Consider the following 18781-nt stretch of genomic DNA (forward strand, 5'->3'; position numbering starts at 1 on the left):
TTCTGGACCTTGTTTTTCTCATTCAGTCATACCTTGAGGAAATCTCTTCCATGTGAAAAGTTATAGCTGAATTATTTACTTTACTGGTTGCCTAATACTCCGTAGTAGAAATATGTCATGACTTATCCTATCATTCCCCCTATTTATAAAGACCAGTCTGCTTTTCTTCTATAAATAGTACGTCAGGAAACATCCCCATATTCATATATGTTGGCGTTTTTATTTCTGTTGATAGAGTTGGTATCACTGAGTCAAGGAAATGTGTATTTTTAGTTTTAAAAGTTAAACTGCCTCCATAAGAAAGCTGTAACAATACATATTTATTTGCACCTACAATTAATAAAAACACTTCCTTTTGCTAGGTCTCCCTAGGGCTTACTATTAAAAGTCTATTGTTTTTTAAGTTTTTGCAGATGCAACTTGTGTGAAGTAAAATTGCATTGTTACTTTATTTGCATTATTTGACTACAAATGAATTTGATCGTCTTTTCATAAGCTTGATGGTTATTTAAATTTCGTATCTTGTAAACTATGTTCTTATATTTGTTATCCATTTTTTCAATGGATTATTTGGTCTCCTTGTAAATGTTCAAGATCTCCTGCTATATTATAGGTATTTTTGCCTGCCCTCTAGGGTTATACACTTTTTATTTCCCCCAAACATCTTTTATTTTTTATGGCATCTTTTGTCATGCCATAAAATTCAGGTTTTGAATATTATTTAGTCACCTATGTTTATGTTTTCTCTTACAGTGTGTCTACCTTCTCAGAAAAAGCCTTGCTCACCTGTCTCTAGATTACATTTATAATTCCTAGGTTTTCTTATATGAGTTTATTTATTTATTTTATATTTTAACCTTTAATCCACTGCATCCACCTAGGATTTATTTTTGGAATTGGTATAATATAAAGATCTACTTTTCTTTTCTTCCAGATGAATAAACAGTTTGCCAGCTCCTTCTACGAAATAGCTCAGCCTTTCACCACCAAATTGTAATGCCTCTTTTGTCATAGATTAAGTCCCCATTTGTATTTGAATCTGTTCCTAGATTTCCTATTTCACATATCTGTTTATGCCTATTTCAATACTTACTTATTGATTTAATTAGAGTGGCTTTACAGGATTTTCTGATATCTGCTAAATCAGATTACACAAGTAACTTTTGAGGTAGTTAGCAAACTTAGGTAGATACAAGAAAAACCAATTTGCTAGACATTAGTGGGATGCGAGCAGAAACTAATATATCAGAATAATATTTTGTAATTATAAATTTTTTCAAAATCTTTTCTCAAGTCTATTTTATTTAGTTTTTTCTTCTCCCTCCCCACAAGGCCTATTTTATATCAACAGATATAGGAAGAAAAGTTTTAATGTGCTCTTATAAAATGACAGTTTGGTTTATTTTTCAATCCTTAAGCGATGTGCTGAATTAATGATGCTCTTTCCTTGATTCACAGACTGGTTCTTCGGAGGAATCACCCCTGACTGTGTCATCACTCTGAGCTTTGACTGCACTCCCCCTCCCCTACCAGTGGGAACACTACCCGAGAGAGCTCTGGAGTGCTCCTGAAGAGAAATTCCATGGGGACTGTACCTGACCCTCTCAGATCAGCTAAAACTTCCCTGATTGCAGTTTCTGGAAAAGAAGAGGATCTAGGAGAGCCACAGGCTGCCTCACCTCGGCATCAACCAGCTCTCCTGTGTAAGAATGCCAATGGCTTCTCAAGTGCCCTTGCAGAACCAGACCTCAGCCCCAGGGCAGCTGCCGAAGCCCTGATGCAGGTTTGTGAGCATGAGACCACCCAGCCAGGTATGTCTTCTCCTGGTGTCTTCAATGAAGTCGAGAAAGCACCTGTCACATTCAACCCTCCCGGCAATTCCCAGCTGCCAGGGAGCAGCCAGCCCGCAGCGCCAGCCCCGAGTTCTGCAGCAGGAAGGGATCTTATACACACACCATTGACAATGCCTGCCAATCAGTACACCTGCCAGTCCATCCCAGGTGATCAGCCCAATGCCATCACCTCATCCGCACCTGAAGATTCCCTGATGAGATCACAGAGAGCCTCAAATAGAGAGCAACCTGAGAAACCAAGTTGTCCTGTGGGAGACATCCTCAGTAGCAGCAAAGATCAGGTGTCCTGTGAGTTTCCTTCCCCAGAAACAATCCAGGGAACAGTGCAGACTCCAGTGACAGCAACCAGGGTGGTCAGTCACTCATCCTCTCCTGTAGGTGGACCTGAAGGGGAAAGGCAAGGAGCCATCTGTGACTCTGAAATGAGGTCCTGTAAACCTCTAACTAGAGAATCTGGATGTTCAGAGAACAAGCAACCCTCTGTCACTGCCTCAGGCCCCCAAGGCACAACTTCTGTGACACCTCAACCAGCCCCCCTCACTAGCGAACCTTCGGCATGTCCCCCAGGTCCAGAGAAGGTGCTGCTGCCAGCACAGCATCCGATGTCAAGGTTCAAAGAAGCCAGTACGATGACCAGCCAAGCTGAAGGTGAAATCAAGGAAGTTCCCAGCAGGGCTTGGCAAGATGCGGAGGTGCAGGCAGTGGCGAGTGTGGAGAGCAGATCCGTCTCCACCAGCCCCAGTATCCTCACTGCATTTCTGAAGGAAAGCCCTGCTCCTGAGCATTTTGAACAAGAGCAGCTGCGTGTCATTTGCCACAGCAGTGGGAGCCACACACTGGAGCTCTCTGACAGCACGCTAGCCCCCCAGGAGTCCAGCCAGTGCCCTGGCATCATGCCACAGGTGCACATTCAGGCAGCTGCAGCTGTGCCCACCGCTTTCCAAAGGGAAAATAAACTAGTGAGCCTACCAGGTGGGGTCCTTAAAACCTCGTCAATCAATTTGGCCTCCAGTAATGCCCAGCATACGTGTAAAGAAGATGGGAGGTTAGCAGGAATGATGCCAACAGGGGAAGAATCAACTGCTAAAAAGCTCGCAGGTACTAATTCTAGCTCCCTGAAAGCTACCGCCATTGACCAGATTTCTATCAGTGCACGCAGTCAAGCTGAAACAAGTTATGGATTGGGGAAATCTGAAACCAGGCCATCTGAGTTTGCAGAGAAAACCACAAACGGCCACAAAACAGACCCAGGTTGCAAACTATCTGACTCTTGTGGCTCTATCAGCAAAGCTGACCATTCTGGGAGCTTGGATCCCACTAATAAAGGAGATGCAAGGGAAAAGAAGCCTGCATCTCCTCAGGTAGTAAAAGAAAAAGAGTCTGCTGGCACTGATACCTCGGATACCAAAACCCTACTGCTCAATCCTAAATCTCAAGAAAGTGGAGGCACAGAATCAACTGCTAATCCTACACCCTCCCCAATTAGGAAGAACCAGGAGAGCACCTTAGAAGAAAGCAGACAGACCAAGACAGCCACCAGCCTGAGCCTGCCACCTGATTCCATGGGTGACTCCAGCCCAGGTTCCGGCAAGAAGACCCCATCTCGCTCCGTCAAAGCCAGCCCACGCAGGCCCAGCCGCGTCAGCGAGTTCCTCAAGGAGCAAAAGTTAAATGTGACAGCAGCTGCTGCTCAGGTAGGACTCACTCCGGGAGATAAGAAAAAGCAGCTCGGTGCAGACTCCAAGCTCCAGCTGAAACAGTCCAAGCGTGTCAGGGACGTCGTATGGGATGAGCAGGGAATGACCTGGGAAGTGTATGGTGCGTCCTTGGACGCAGAGTCCCTGGGAATTGCGATCCAGAACCATTTACAAAGACAAATCAGAGAACATGAGAAATTAGTCAAAACTCAAAATAGCCAGACCCGGAGATCCATTTCCTCAGATTCTTCTTCAAATAAGAAGCTCAAAGGAAGGCAGCACAGTGTTTTCCAGTCCATGCTGCAGAACTTCCGACGCCCCAACTGCTGCGTCCGCCCTGCCCCTTCTTCTGTGTTAGATTGAAAGGGAGTATTTATGGGAGTTTGTGTATAAATTTACGGTATTCACATGTGTCCCTCTATGTCAAAGCTTGCTTAGTTTTTTGCTGCAAGACTAGGAAGAAAAAGCAAGTATTCGCTATAGGAAATTGCTATTAAAAATTGTTAGATCCTTTGACCTGGAGCTCTATAAACAAAAATGTCATTTCAATTTGAAAGAAGGAACAAGACAAGAGAAACAAGCTTCACTGAAGGTTTGCAACCTTAATAAATTGAAAATAATACTCACTGGGTTTAAAAAAATATGATGTTGTTCATAGAAATAGCATTATTATTATATCATTATACATGTATTATTTTGTATTACTGCCTCAATTTAACACACAATAGTATTCCCATTAAAATCCCTGCTTCATATTGAAAGTAGCAAAACACTATTGGTAAAACATTGTTATAATTTCTAGTCCTATTGCAGTAAGAGTGCTGTAACCACACAAATTTTAAATAGGTGATAAGAACCAGAATGAAAAAAAATGAGAACAAATTTGACTCATTCCTAGGCCAGACAACATTAAATAAAAGCAGTTAAATGTGTAAAATATGAAATCTGAATTGATGTTTGTAAACATCTGCAGACAACTCTTTTTATAAACCTTCTTATAGCTGTTAATAAATATAAGAAAGTTATATTAGGAACATTAGCTAAGCTTTTGACTATGAAAACTGCCTACATTAAACATGGATTTATATAGACACATTTTCCTGCACTGAAGGCAAGGCGCCTGTCTGTGATTCTGACCAAATATATTCATATTTTCTTACCCTAGAGGAAGTACATGGGACTGAATTCTTGAAAAGCATCATCAAATTAGGGATAATACTAAATTGATATTGTGCAGGTGTTCTCCATTCTACTGAGAATGCTAAGGTTCTGGTAAGAAACTATAAATAGCAGATTACCAAACACTGCTTTTTCTGTGATGATAAAAGCCTCATAAGTAACAACAACAATGTTTAATTTAGACTCCTGTAAACAGGATGCAATTTGTGATTTTTTTTAATTGGTTCAGTAACCTCCAGTAACAAATGTGATCAACACCAAATTAGAATGTGAGCTTCTTTACAATTTTTGTACATAGACTACTATCATCTAATTGCTTAAGTGTATACTCTGGAGTAAAAAGGTAACTTCTGCAAACTTACTGATTTTAAGAGAAATACCCATAATATCCTTCAAACCCAATGAAAGAAGAGGCCTGTACGAAAACATGGCTTGTGATTTGGGTGGATTATACTTCCCGGGACCCCGGCCCTACCATGTCTCCAAAAGAGATGCGTGTCCCAAGACACATGAGTGTCCTCCAAGGCACTGGCCTGGATGAGCAGCATTGGCTTGAGAACTGGGGTAGTGTGGAAAGGAAAAATGAACAACAGCCCTGGGAAGGCTTCCCTTCCTGCAGACATTGTTGGGGGAGTGCTGGTTTTAGAAAACCAGACTTAGATGCTGGAGGGGCACCGTTGCCCTCTTTGAACTCATTCCCCGTAATGAACTAGAAAAGAGTATCTAACCATAGGTATTCTCACTAGAGACTCATGTGTCCCATGGGTACAGTCAATTCACAGTATCTGTTCTGGCTTTTTTCACTTTAATTCTGTTTTGCACATTCTGAACATACGCAGGAAAAAAATCATTCCTGAACTTTAACAGCACAACCTACACTCGGCACAACCTAAAAAGCCTTTGATTTATTCTGAAGCAGTTTAACTGTAGACAAAGCTTGCATACGTGGACCAGTATTCCTCAGAGCCTGAGAGTTGTTACAGTTGTTATATTTGGAAATTAGAAGGAATTTTTTAATAAGGCACATTTTTCAGTTTCTTACTCATTGGTGTCTATTAACAATACTATGTAATGCAAAATTTCCATCAAATTACCAAGCAAATTACTATTAATGATTAGAGATTCAGCCTAAAACTCTTTCTTTGGGCCTTAAATACCCATTTGTAGTTGTGTTCGTGTCACTTCTGTCTCAGATGCCTCTGCCAGGACATAACCTCTCTGCTAGTTCTCGCTAGCTGGCTTCTCCCTCCCACATGGGCATACATGCTGTGTATACACAGAGTACAGCCTGTGTACACAGTAGCAGCTGTCAACAGTGCCTACTCCAGATGGGTGGCCCCAGGTAATCCTCTGCTGTGAAGTGGCTAGAACAGGCTGTCCCTGCATTAAAATAGGCGAGAATAAGGAATTTCGCATCTAGTAATAATATTTATTTTCATGACTTTAGAGTAACCACATGATTTGTAAACAGTTAAATGAAGCAGAGGCCTGAGAGAGTTGTAGGCATTTGTCTCACATTAAATACATTAAAATTGCTAGCTTTGCTATTGTGGTTATGCCTCTCAAAACTTTAAGAAAATTTGTTTAATGTACTAAGTTTAACTGGTTTTCTTCGGTGCTAGAACTAAATTATTCACTTGTACAACACTCAAGAGATTGTCACAAAATATTACAAAAATATTGTTTGTTTTGTTGCTCATTAAGTCCTATAGAACTAACAGCTTTTAAGGACAATAACAGAAATATATCTTCAGATGGATAAATAAGATAGGGACCTACTCAAGACAGCAGCATTTTTATATTGTGATACCTCCCCTAAGTTACTCTCACAATAAAACCTTATTTGAGAATTTTCCTTCACTTCAATCTAGGACATAGCATTAGGCATTTAGTGTACCTTATTTGTAAAACCTAAGGTTCATTCAACAGATGAAGTTGCAAAACAGTTTTCGTGGCAGACTCTTTGAACTTGCTCAGTTTTTTCCTTACTTTACCTGCATGACACACATTGGGTTGAAAGTTGTCTGGTTTTACCCTTCATTTCTCTTATATATGATTTGGTTCTTTTCATGCATTTTGTTTTGAAATATATGGAGGAAATATTTTATTGAATCAAGAAATAGAAAATATTCCTTAAACCAGTAGTAAAAAGATGAGTTAGAACTCCATGTCTGGAAGACAATTCAACATTTAAAATATTAAGATGCTCTGCCACTTAACAAGTGAATACTAAAATTTTAATTTAAAGATTGATTGTTCTATTTTATGACCATGAGAAAAATGTGACAGCTTTAGCTGTCATTTGTTTATCTTCAATGCTTTTCTAATTATGTATTTCTGGATTATTGACTTTGAATGCCACAGACCAACTACTTTACATAGAGTAAAATATTGATTAACCTTTGTGCTTTGGGTCACTGGCAAAAGTTGAACGGATTGATAAGTCAAAGTTAACCAGAAACCTTTTTGTTCATGTCTGAAATGAAATATTTATAAAATGTGTTAGTATGTTTCCTGCCTTGATAAGTTCATCTATATTGAATGTAATTTGATCTTTGATGATTTTTTTAATCTTGAGAATTCTCTGATACTGTTTGAATACCAGTGTTCACCGTGTTATACGGTTAAACATAAAAATTGAAATAAATTGAACTAAATATGCACGTGTAACATATACCTTAGAGGCTGGATTTCAGAACCAAATTCATAATAGGAGCTTACTGTCTTAAAGTAGAAAGCAGAAGAGGAAAATAGCATTTGTTTGTATTATAGCGTATTGAGGTTTCACTGTTCCTAGCTTATACTAATGTTTTTCCTCTCATTTCTGGGAATGCCTGTCATTCTGGGAATCCCTATATATAGCATACCAAGAACAGAGTAAGATGTTACTTTAAAATGTGTTTACAGAGGATATATGGAAGTGTGCTGTTAATATAAATTGTTTGGCCTTTTCTGCATCCACTTTGTTACTGTTTTGCTGCCAAAATGTGAGAAATGTGTGTCTCCTCTTCCTCCTACATATTGTGCCAAGTGTTTAAAATTTTGTTTACTCCTAGTAACACATAATTCACCACATCCCTTGTCTACTTTTATGAATCAGTATAAAGAAAAAGAATACATTAGGATAAGGTTTGCATATATGTATATATGTTTTTATTGAAAACTGGGCACTTGTAGCCTTGTGTAGACCTCTCCCTGCCTGATTTACTAATTATCTGTAATGCTGCCATGGAGATGATGCTGTTTACTTTCTCCTGCTTTGTTCTAAGTGGTGTTTGAGAAATGAGGCCTGTGAATTTCCCTTTGTGACAGAACAGTGAACTCAGCAGTATCTTGGATAAGTGAGCCAACTACCTTATTCCCACACTGTTTTTGTCTACATGGTGAAATCAGAAGTCAAACATCCTCTTCAGTGTTTGTTATTTTACATATGTATCTGAGCATTTTGTTTTCTGTTAGCAATGCTTCTTGATGTTGTGCGTGGCCCTTTTTGGTTGATTCTCTCCAAATTCGGGTCAGCTGCTGCCACCTGGCAAATAACAGGGGATATGCTGAATCTCCTGTCCATCCTTGTAACAATATCCTTCTTAATGAAATTCTTCAACTGGCTGAGCAATTGCAAATGTCATCTGTTCAGATACATGGGCTTAAGGATGTCTATAAAATTTTAGACATTTTTGCAAATGGGAAAAAATAGTCTTGTAAATACTGAAACAGATTTTCATGAACTTTATTCTACTCTTGGAAAGAAAACAATTCTCCTTGGCTGCAGAAATCAAATAAGCTGGGTTTGCAATGTCCAAGGACATAAATGAAGATGGATTGAAATGGAAAAATTCTGTCTCCCAAGTGATCAGTGACATCTGCCAGAGGTCATTACAGCTACTTTTAACTGTGAACAGTCACCAGCTAAACTACTCACTTGCCACAACCAAATAACCTCTCTCAAAGTAAATCCAGTACATCTGTATATATGTGTAGAAAGCAGCAACAAACAATCCTGAAACATTACTTTTGGCTGTTAGGCAAGTAAAAGCGATGATAATTATAAACAACATTCAAATAACCATGGACCTTGGTTGAAATGACTTGTGGTGGCCAGAATGGTGCAACAAGATGTTATTTACAAGTTTTTTTAAGACACAAATATCTCAGATACTAATAATGAGAATAAAGACTGTTGAATATGAAATTAAAGTCAAGCAATAATGTGCCAAAAAGAGGCAGTTATACCAGCAAATGCTTCTATTATGGGCACACCATTATATAATGATGGTTTGCTTTATGACGACTGACTGTAACCCACAGGATAAAATAAGCAAAGGCATAGTTTCTGCTTTCTTCCTGGAAAAACTTGTTTAGAAGCTTCATAAAGAGGTACAGCACTAATGATCATTAGTAAGGATACAGTTGGCATCTATGTTTTTATGCGAGCCCAGAGTGAAGAGGAGCCACTCAAAGTCTTGCTGGCTTAAAACTCAAGACAGCTGCAACCAGAAGTTTTGTTGAAATGGAGACTTTAAACTTATGGTAATTACTCTTTCTGGACACTAGCATGTAGAAAGCAATTCAATTAACTCTGCCCAGAGGATTACCAGCTTTAGCTGTGAAAAAATGGGCTCCCGGATGTAAAATCACTAAAACATGAGTACTTGTATCCAAAGAGGCTTCAAATGATGCCTTACAGAAAATGATGCTCCAGATGGGCACTTCTAATGCTAACTCTTCATCAAGTGTCTTTCTGGATTCAAGCTCAAAATTAATTGGCTGCAAAACAGTAGGAATAAAAAATTTTACACTTTAGAAAAAGATACTGATGATCAACCTGCATGGTAATAATTATAATGAGATACCCCAGTGATTTAATGATGTTAGAAAGAATTAAATGGGAGAGAAATGCTAACAACTTTCTTTATCTCTTAACTATGGAGATGTCATTCATTTATTTCTGGGGCGAAAATTATAGCTTGCTTTTTGACATCGCTGCTAGTATCGTTCTTTGTTGCTTTAAAAATTGTCTTTCTTTAGAAAAATTCTTGAACAGTTAAACAATTTTTTTCTGATTCATATCATTGCTTTCAATAACATGTAAAGGCTGTGTGTAGAGCAAACTATATAAAATGAGTAGAAAGGGCTTACTCATGTTAATGGCATCCTTAATGATTTTAGTTTAGATTCCTTAACATTTATTTTAGATCACATCTTTAAGTAACTTATTTTTCCTAATGTTTTCCATCGTGTCTTAAAATGATGCTGATATATCCGGAGATTGCAGTATTATAGTCATACTCACCAATCCCTAGAGGAGAGGAGAGACTAATTCTTGTTTTAAGGGCCCCTGGAGATTCCTTTTATTAAGGTTGAAAAAGGTCAACACAGCCTGAAAACAAGAAAAATATATACTAGCAATTACTAAATTTCTAAATGTGTGTATCTCTGCTTTACTAATGTGTGAACAATATGTCATGCCTAATACTGTACCTGGTCGTGGTATGTCAATACATTCTGTGAGTTGTACAGTCTGAGTGATCAGTTTTCTATTTTTATGTGTAGAAAAAAATCACTTGTCATATCCCATTTAAAGGCCAATTTCTGTATTCAGGCAGGCACATGTAAATACATGAATAAAGCCAACAAAAGTGTGCACATGTATTCAGTAACAGAATTTGTCCTTTTTTTTTTGAAGGTCAGAAAGGGCTGTTTGATGTTTTTTTTTTTTTAATTGTCTCCTTGAGTAGGTAACATAATTATCACAAAGTCTGAATATAGTAATCAGTACATTGGCATGTTATTAAATATGCCAGGGCTAATTAACCATGCCATTAGTCACAGGTAAGGTCAGTTCTTTGACCACTGGGATAATTTACATTCCTCACACATCCTCTCTGTGTTAAGTGTGTGACTAGGATGTACATACTATGGGTGTGATTGTGTACATACCTTGTATGAATTATCTAAATCCTCAAAGCAGTTGCAGGAAAGAAGGAAGATGAAACAGTTGTTCAAAAGCCTCAAAAGGGCTAATCAATATATATTTTCATTTTCTACACATAAAAATGTAAATAGCTTATTCACATATATATGCACACATAATACATTTTATTTATACTAGTATATTCAAATAAATCACAAATTAAAACCACTAATTGAAAGCTACATATTTCCATGACTGCTCTGTTTTACAAATATTATTATTGGATCAGATGCCCCCCATTTAATGGTGTTACTCCCTGGTAGCAGATTTTGTGCTTAGAAAAGTCCAGCCTCTGAAGCACAGACTGGTAACTGAGTAGCTACAGAGAATTAATGCTGTTCCTTAAGCACCTAATTTTATATCTGGAAATGGCAAACAGTGATGAAAACCAATTATGTTTTGGAGACTCCTTTTGGACATGTATCAATGTGTTGATTTGCACAAACCAATAAAAACCCCACATTTTTTGGAAATGGATCCCTAGATTTCAAGCACGTATAATCACTCGAAGTGAATATGATCACAGGCATTTTTCTCTTGAGCTCAGCAAAACTATGCACTATGCTTACCAACACCAAAGAGAAGTCAAAGATTTAAATGGAGAAAAATAGCAGATGATGTTGGTGAGATAATAGGATATGAGCAATGAACCCATGGGTGGGGTTCCAGGGCACTTAAATTGCCTCATGTCTTGAGTTCCTTAAGATGGACTCAAATAAAAAATTAGTATTATCAGTAACAGGTGATACTGTGTGGACTAGGTAACAATGTTAGAATCATTAGCTGGCAAGTGTCAACTCTGGACAAGATTTGTCAGCTTATCACAATTCCAACCAGTTAATTGATATTGTTCGAATTTATCTCATTTCTTCTGAAAGGAAGTGCTCGATTAGGGATCAAAAATTCTGACCTGGTTCTTAAAACCTAACACAATTTGACCTTGAATCCTTGACACTAAAAATTACGTTGGCTGGGTATCAGATTGAAAATATGCATGGACGCTGGGCGCAGTGGTTCACGCCTGCAATCCCAGCACTTTGGGAGGACAAGGTGGGCGGATCACCTGAGGTCAGGAGTTCAAGACCAGCCTGGTCAACATGGCAAAACCCCGTCTCTACTAAAAATACAAAAGTTAGCTGGGCATGGTGGTGTGTGCCTGTGATCCCAGCTACTTGGGAGGCTGAGGTGGGAAAATCACTTGAACCTGGGAGGCAGAGATTGCAGTGAGCCAAGATCATGCCATGCCACTCCAGCCTGGACGACAGGGCAAGACTCCATCTCAAAAAAAAAAAAAGAAAGAAAATATGAATGGAAATACCAGAATCACCCCTGATAGAGAATTCCATTCGGCAAAGTACAAACAACCACTTCTCAGTAGAAAGTTAAGAATGACATTTAAAAACATAGTCATGTTTTAGAGAATGAATGTGCCATCTTTGTATATTAAATAAAAATAAAAGATTAACCAGATATAAGAACACTACAATTACAACTAGAGTGGCAGTGTTTTTTAACTAATAGAAGTATAGATGTTTATAAGTGCAGCATACCTGAAATCTTGATGTTTGTCAATACTTATGGTTGCTTAAATGATAAATTTATGTGATTGTTTTTGGAAGATGTGTATTAATTTAAATAATACCAAGAAAATATGACTTTAAAATTACAGTTTTCAATATGAGAATCATTTATGTGTGTAAATATTCAACTAAGAAAGATCAAAAGTGTGGTATAATATTAAATCACTGAAGAAAAAATATTCAAAATGGAAAGTCCATTTATGAATGTATTAATATTAAAATCTAAAGTTATGTTATTTTATAATGTCTATATACAAAGATCATAAAATCATTTCAGAAAGTTCTCATCCTCCAGATATTGACCAATAAAACTTATTTCCTAGAAAAAAGAAGAAATGTTATAATTTATACAAAGATGAAATAAGATTTTAGAATGGCATATACTTACACCTTCATTTTGGATTTGATCTTTGAATGGATGCTTAAAATTGTGAAATTCAACTAATGACTTAGTTTTACCCTCAAAAAATTTAGAATGTGATTTTTTTGCATCTCACTTTTCATAATAAATGTAATGTAGATACAATTTATTCTGGGTTCTGTTGATGTTATTGGTGTTTCCATTGCTATTGAAATCGTTCTTTTAACCATGGATGCGCAGAATCAGTTGATTTTCCACGTGACACACTTCTGCTAGGAATCTGCAGTGGAATTGGAATTACTTGCAATGAAAGAACATTTTTCTTTAATTAAAATAGAATTCCCATAGAATCAACAATGCCTCCTGGTCATCAAAAGCAAGGTTTTTCCTGTACTTGGCAGAGCAGAGTGTGTGTGTGTGTGTGTGTTGTGTGTGTGTTGTTTGGTGAGCATCATGAGAGCTGAGCATTGTGAAAATACAGGTGGGGGTGGGGTAACAGGGCTGGGTAGGGGTCCAGGGCACTTAGATTGCCTTATTGTCCAGGCTTAGATGCCTCTTACCCAGAGCCATCAGGTGTCCGCTGTGTAGTTCCAGCCTTTCTGCTTACTCCTGAGAAGATAAATTGGGATCCTGCAGTCTGGATTCCTAGAAGGAGATGGAAAGCCCAGCCATATGCCCCAGTTTGACTTGACCAGTAGTAAAACTAGCACTATAATTTGATCCCTTTTTACCTCCTTGAATGTCTTCAATTCATCAAGGGTCTACAAAGAAGGAGAGGTACAAGATATATGAAACCCAAATCTCAAAACAATGATTTAGTGAATTTTCCATGAACTTTAAATAGTGATTGCTTCAAAATTTTCAAGAACCATATTCTCCCTCCAACTGCTGTGTGTGTGTATAAATGCACACTATTTTAACCTAAAATGGTGCCCTGTGGCTGCCATTCTCTAACTCTTGCATACTTAGACATTTATTCTTGGCCAAATTAAACCTCATCATTTCCAATGATATAAATGCCATGCATGAAGAAGTTAGATCCTGCAAGTCTCAGGAGGGCTGAGATAGTTTGTCTTATGCATATAGCTGTATATGTCCCACCAGCGGGTGTTTATTTCATTAGGTGCCATTTCCAGCCAAATGTTCTCATTCTTCACATCTTCAATGTTGAGTAGCAAACAGAAGAACATCCTTCTTAGCATAATCTTGCTTCACTGGACTGATGGTGAACTCAAAATACCTCTTGTTTCTTGTGAAAGGTTTGCCTTTTGTAAACAATATAAGATCACTTTCGGTCAACCACCCTATCTGAGTTTATAGCACCCTGGGCTGCTATAGTAAAGGATCATAAACTGGGAGGCTTGTAAATAAATTTATTTCTTATAGTTTTGGAAGCTGGGAACTCCAAAATCAAGGCTAATTTGGTGTCTGGTGAGGGCCTACTTGCTGGCTCACATGCGGTGCCTGTTTGCTGTGTGCTCACACGGTAAGAGGGATGAACGGTCCCTCCCGGGCCACTTTCAAAAGGACACTAATCTCACTCATGAGGGCTCTGTGACCACCATCTAATCACCACCCAAAGCCCCCACTTTCTAACACCATGGGAGTTCAGATTTCAACAGGAGTTTTGGAGGGATGTAGACATTTAGACCATAGCACACACATTCTTAATGAACTTCTGAATGCCAACATTATTAAATTTTCTTCAACACCATTCTACACAACCACTGAGCTAATTTACAGAGTTCTGAAATGTTTAGACCCTTGTAACTACCTTAACAATGTTCTGAAGCTGGTTTTTCTAAATATATCACAGAGGTCTAACATAGTTGAAATTCAGATTGTCTGGATGGAAGCTGAAAGTGCTTGCAGAGATTTCTGGTTGGGAGTACTGGCATCTCAAGAATGGTATTTCTCTACACCTTTTTTAGTCCTGCTTGACACCTCTCAATCAAACTACAAAAGAGCCTTGACCTGCCATTAAAAGTAATAATAAGCAGAATATCATTGCCAAAGATATTATAGGTGTTTAAAAGCAAGATAAGACTTCTTAAAGGGCTCAAAAGCATTTGCTTGTAATCTATGTTTTTTTAGCCCAAAGCCAAAACAAAAAATAATGCCTTTGTGTCAAATGGTTTTCTGGGCACTTCCACCTATGTCTCAACCTTTGGAGATATAATGTATACATGCATGGTTTCTCAGTTTTTCAGTGGCACAGATACTTGAGACATATAAATTGGATGATCACCGAGATATTGTGGTAAATATCTGGGCTTAGAATCAAAGGACCCTGGGTTCAAACCTCAGCTTCAAATCGAACAAGCTAAATTCTTTGGCTGAGTAAACCAAAACACCTCCATCCAGACCCCACGTCCAAATTTCAACATGAAATTTGGAGAGGATAAATATCCAAATTATTTCAGTGCATTCATCTGGAAACTAAGAATAATAATGCTCACTTTGCAAATTGGTGGGAAGTAAATGGCACAGGCAAAATATTGTTCTTTTCTTCTCTTACTCCTCTGAGTTTTGCTTTCTTCCACTTGAACTTTACCACTCTACTGTTAAAAGCCTTGAATTTTGCCATTTTATTCTATTTAATAAACTTAATAAATCTAGATAATACTAAGGATTTTTTTCCCCCTTCAGAGTCTCACTCTGTCGTCCAGGCTGGAGTGTGCAGTGGTGTGATCTCAGCTCGCTACAAGCTCCACCTCCTGGGTTCACACCATTCTCCTGCCTCAACCTCCTGAGTAGCCGGGACTACAGATGCCCACCACCACACCTGGCTAATTTTTTGTATTTTTGGTAGAGACAGGGTTTCACCATGTTAGGCAGGATGGTCTCGATCTCATGACCTCGTAATCCACCCGCTTTGGCCTCCCAAAGTGCTGGGATTATAGGCGTGAGCCACCACACCCAGCCTAAGAATGGTTTTAATGTATGACTGTGAGACATAAAATGTGACTTTAAAATTATTTTCTCTTTCGTTTAAAACATGAGGGCAATACATTGAAACATGTAAAATTGTCAGACCTTTAAGAATTAGGAAAACATTTTAATTAAATTTAACTAGGTCACATTAAATGTGATTTCTAAAATATAAAGTTAAATATTAATAAAATATTACCAATTCAAAAGGGAGGAAAGGGGACCAAAATTGGTAAATTTACCTACATTAACATTTAAAACTTTGATAAAAAGTCTTCATAGACAAATTGAAAGAGAAGTCATGTACTGGAATCTAGAAAATAGAACACCTACAAATTAGTTTAAAAAGATGAACAATAAAATAGATTACTCAAACTATATAAGCAAGCATCATAAACATATGAAAATATGCTAAACTTCACTAACAAATCTCTAATTCCCACAGTTTAATGTTGCTGGGGGAAACTGTCCAGATTCATGGGAGTTGAATTAAGAGCTTTATGTGCAAGAGTTAGAAGACAGTCCTTCACCTGTATTAAGAGATCTTCCAGTTGGAGATACCTGGTGATGTGGGAGTGTGTGTATTAGTCTGTTTTCATATGCTATAAAGAACTACCCAAGACTGAGTAATTTGTAAAGGAAAAAGACTTAACTGATTCACAATTCAGCATGTGGGCTCAGGAAACTTACAATCATGGCAGAAGCCTAAGGGGAAGCAAAATACCTTCTTCACAAGGTGGCAGGAAGGAGAAGTGCCCAGCAAGGGGGAAGAGCCCCTCATAAAACCATCAGATCGTGTGACAACTCACTCATTATCACAAGAACAGCATGGGGGAAACCACCCTCATGATTCGATTACCTCCACCTGCTCTCTCCCTGGACACGGGGTTATGGAGATTACAATTCAAGATGAGATTTGGGTGGGGACACAAAGCTTAACCATATCAGTGTCTGAGTGAGGCTGTAGGGGGAAAGTTCTCCAAAGAGAACCTGGAAGCCCATGAGAAGAGTTCAATGTAAACATCTGCCACAGGCAGAGTACAGCACTCAGGAAAGTGTGACCTTTCCAGACCCTCCTTCTTCCTCTCCCTCCCTGGTCTCCAACCAGATTATTTGGCAGAAATGGAATCTCTAGGGATGGAAAGAGAAAAGAATCAAAATCACAACCCTCTCCCCAGTGTAGGTCTATAGGGCTGGTAAGGAGGGAACCCTAAATTATAAGCAAGTATTACAGTATTACTTACATGATTATTACATGAGAGTTGGCATTTTAAATTTGAATTGAGACTATATTTGCAATTTTGAATGACCTGTGGCTGAATCAAGAAGTGTATTCAAAACTGAAATAGATGTTGTCATTAATGATGACCTTACCATGATTATGAGATCTACTTAGCCCCTAAAGGCATCTACATTTGTGGCTCCTGCTAGTCTAGAGACCCCAAAGTTACCGTAGGTTTTAGAGGTCAGCAGCAACATCAGATCCTCCACAAGGAGTGGAAAGGAAGAGTGCTGCAATGTTTTTAAGGTCCACTGTGGTAGGCAAAACCTGAAGATGCTCCCTAAGATTCCCAGCCTCTGGTGTACACACACCTTTTCCCAGTTATTCAGTCACTGCTGGATGTAATACAAGTTGTAACTGGGGAGATTATCTGGGTGGGCCTGACATAATCGCATGAGCCCTTTAAAAGACAGAGTATTCTCCCACTGGTTCCAGAAGAGGAAGTCAGCGAGATGCTTCAGCTGGCCTAGGAGAAAGCAAATATCCTTGTGAACTGCCTACAGAGGCCACATTTGCAGGAATTGCAGACCACCTCTAGGAGCTGAGAGTGATCTTGGCTAATAGCTAGAAGGGAAACAGGAATGCAATTATACAATTGCAAGGAAATCAATTCTGCCAACAACCATCTTGGAAGAGGACACCCAAGCTCAGATGAAGACTGCAGCCCTGACGGTCACCTTGATTTCAGCCAGACAAAACCCTAACCAGAGAATCAAGCTAGCCTGTGCCTAGACTACGGAAATTGTGAGATAATGAATTTATAGTATGTTAAGTTGCTAAGTTTGCAGTAGTTAATTGTGTGGTCACAGAAAACTAATACAACACCATTCAACTCAATTAGGGATTCAAAATTGCCAAAGATCAATTTTGTAGTAAAGGACTTGCTTATATCTATGCTACCCAAACCAGGACACACAAACCCTTCTATCCTGATGCATCAATTTTACTGAAAAATGTGATGGTAGTTTTAATGGGTAAATGCTGAAGTCATTTTAATATTGTAGCAAACATAAATTTATTGTACTGGATATCTTTCATTTGTTCTTCTCTATCCATTCTTCACCCTTATTCATCTTGTCCTATGCACTTGGAGGCTGACTTGCATAGGCAGATTCAACAGGCTCCCTTGCCATCCTGCTATCTATTGCATTCAACCATTCAGAAGTGCTGACTAGAGATGGTGGCAGGGAGAAGAGTAAGGTTGGAGCATTTGTTTCCTGAATCACCCCCACCCCTAATAGGATGCCTCATGTCGGCCATGTCAAGCTCAACAAAATCAGAACCCCTGCCAGGCAGACCTATACATTAGGCTGGGTCCTGGCAACTCCTCCTTCCCCTTGATTCGTCAGACCTAAGAGTGATGTGCCTGACTCCAGTGTGTTGCTAGACAGTACTGTGCTATCACTTTGTGATTGCCCTAAAACCTACCTATACCTTTATAAATAATCTCTTTTATAACATTCTCCTCAATTACCCAGTTTCAAAATGACAGCTGTCTCCTGCCAGAAGTTGACTGATACAGGCGTCAAAGGACAAATTCACAGCCTTCAAATGATAAAACATGAGATTTTAGACAGATTTTTCTTTGACTGTCTTTTTTCATCAATTCCTCTTTACCCTCCAGTTTTATTAGTTTACTATTCTCACCCACCTTTAGGGATAATACTATATAAAATTTGAAAAGCATTTCTCTGTGTAAATAGTGTAGATCATATGTACATATGATTTTCGTTACTATATAATAAAGTGTCATTTTCAGTAAAAGAGAAGCTACTGATGTAAAGTAGGTACTAACTTGTCACAGATGTCTTCATGTATAAATATTTCATGAAATTGTATGCCTCATTTTCCCCATTCACAAAAATAGGACAGTAAGTATTATTTGTCTCTGGTCACAACTAAATTTATGTATAAATTGTATCAG

The 18781-nt window shown here is 38.4% G+C and overlaps 1 protein-coding gene across 1 annotated transcript in view; it reads left to right on the forward strand.

Annotated features, from left to right (window-relative positions):
• The window catches only part of GPRIN3 (GPRIN family member 3), a 67686-nt gene extending 57305 nt beyond the window's left edge, over positions 1–10381 (forward strand). The window contains exon 2 of the mRNA XM_017860718.1: positions 1459–10381. Within this exon, the coding sequence (XP_017716207.1) occupies positions 1583–3913 (2331 nt within the window). The 5' untranslated portion in view covers positions 1459–1582 and the 3' untranslated portion in view covers positions 3914–10381. The remainder of the gene's footprint in view (positions 1–1458) is intronic.
• Positions 10382–18781: the final 8400 nt, after the last annotated feature.

Source organism: Rhinopithecus bieti, unplaced genomic scaffold (genome assembly GCF_001698545.2).
Source record: "Rhinopithecus bieti isolate Rb0 unplaced genomic scaffold, ASM169854v2 scaffold_56474, whole genome shotgun sequence".
Classification (NCBI taxonomy): Eukaryota; Metazoa; Chordata; class Mammalia; order Primates; family Cercopithecidae; genus Rhinopithecus; species Rhinopithecus bieti.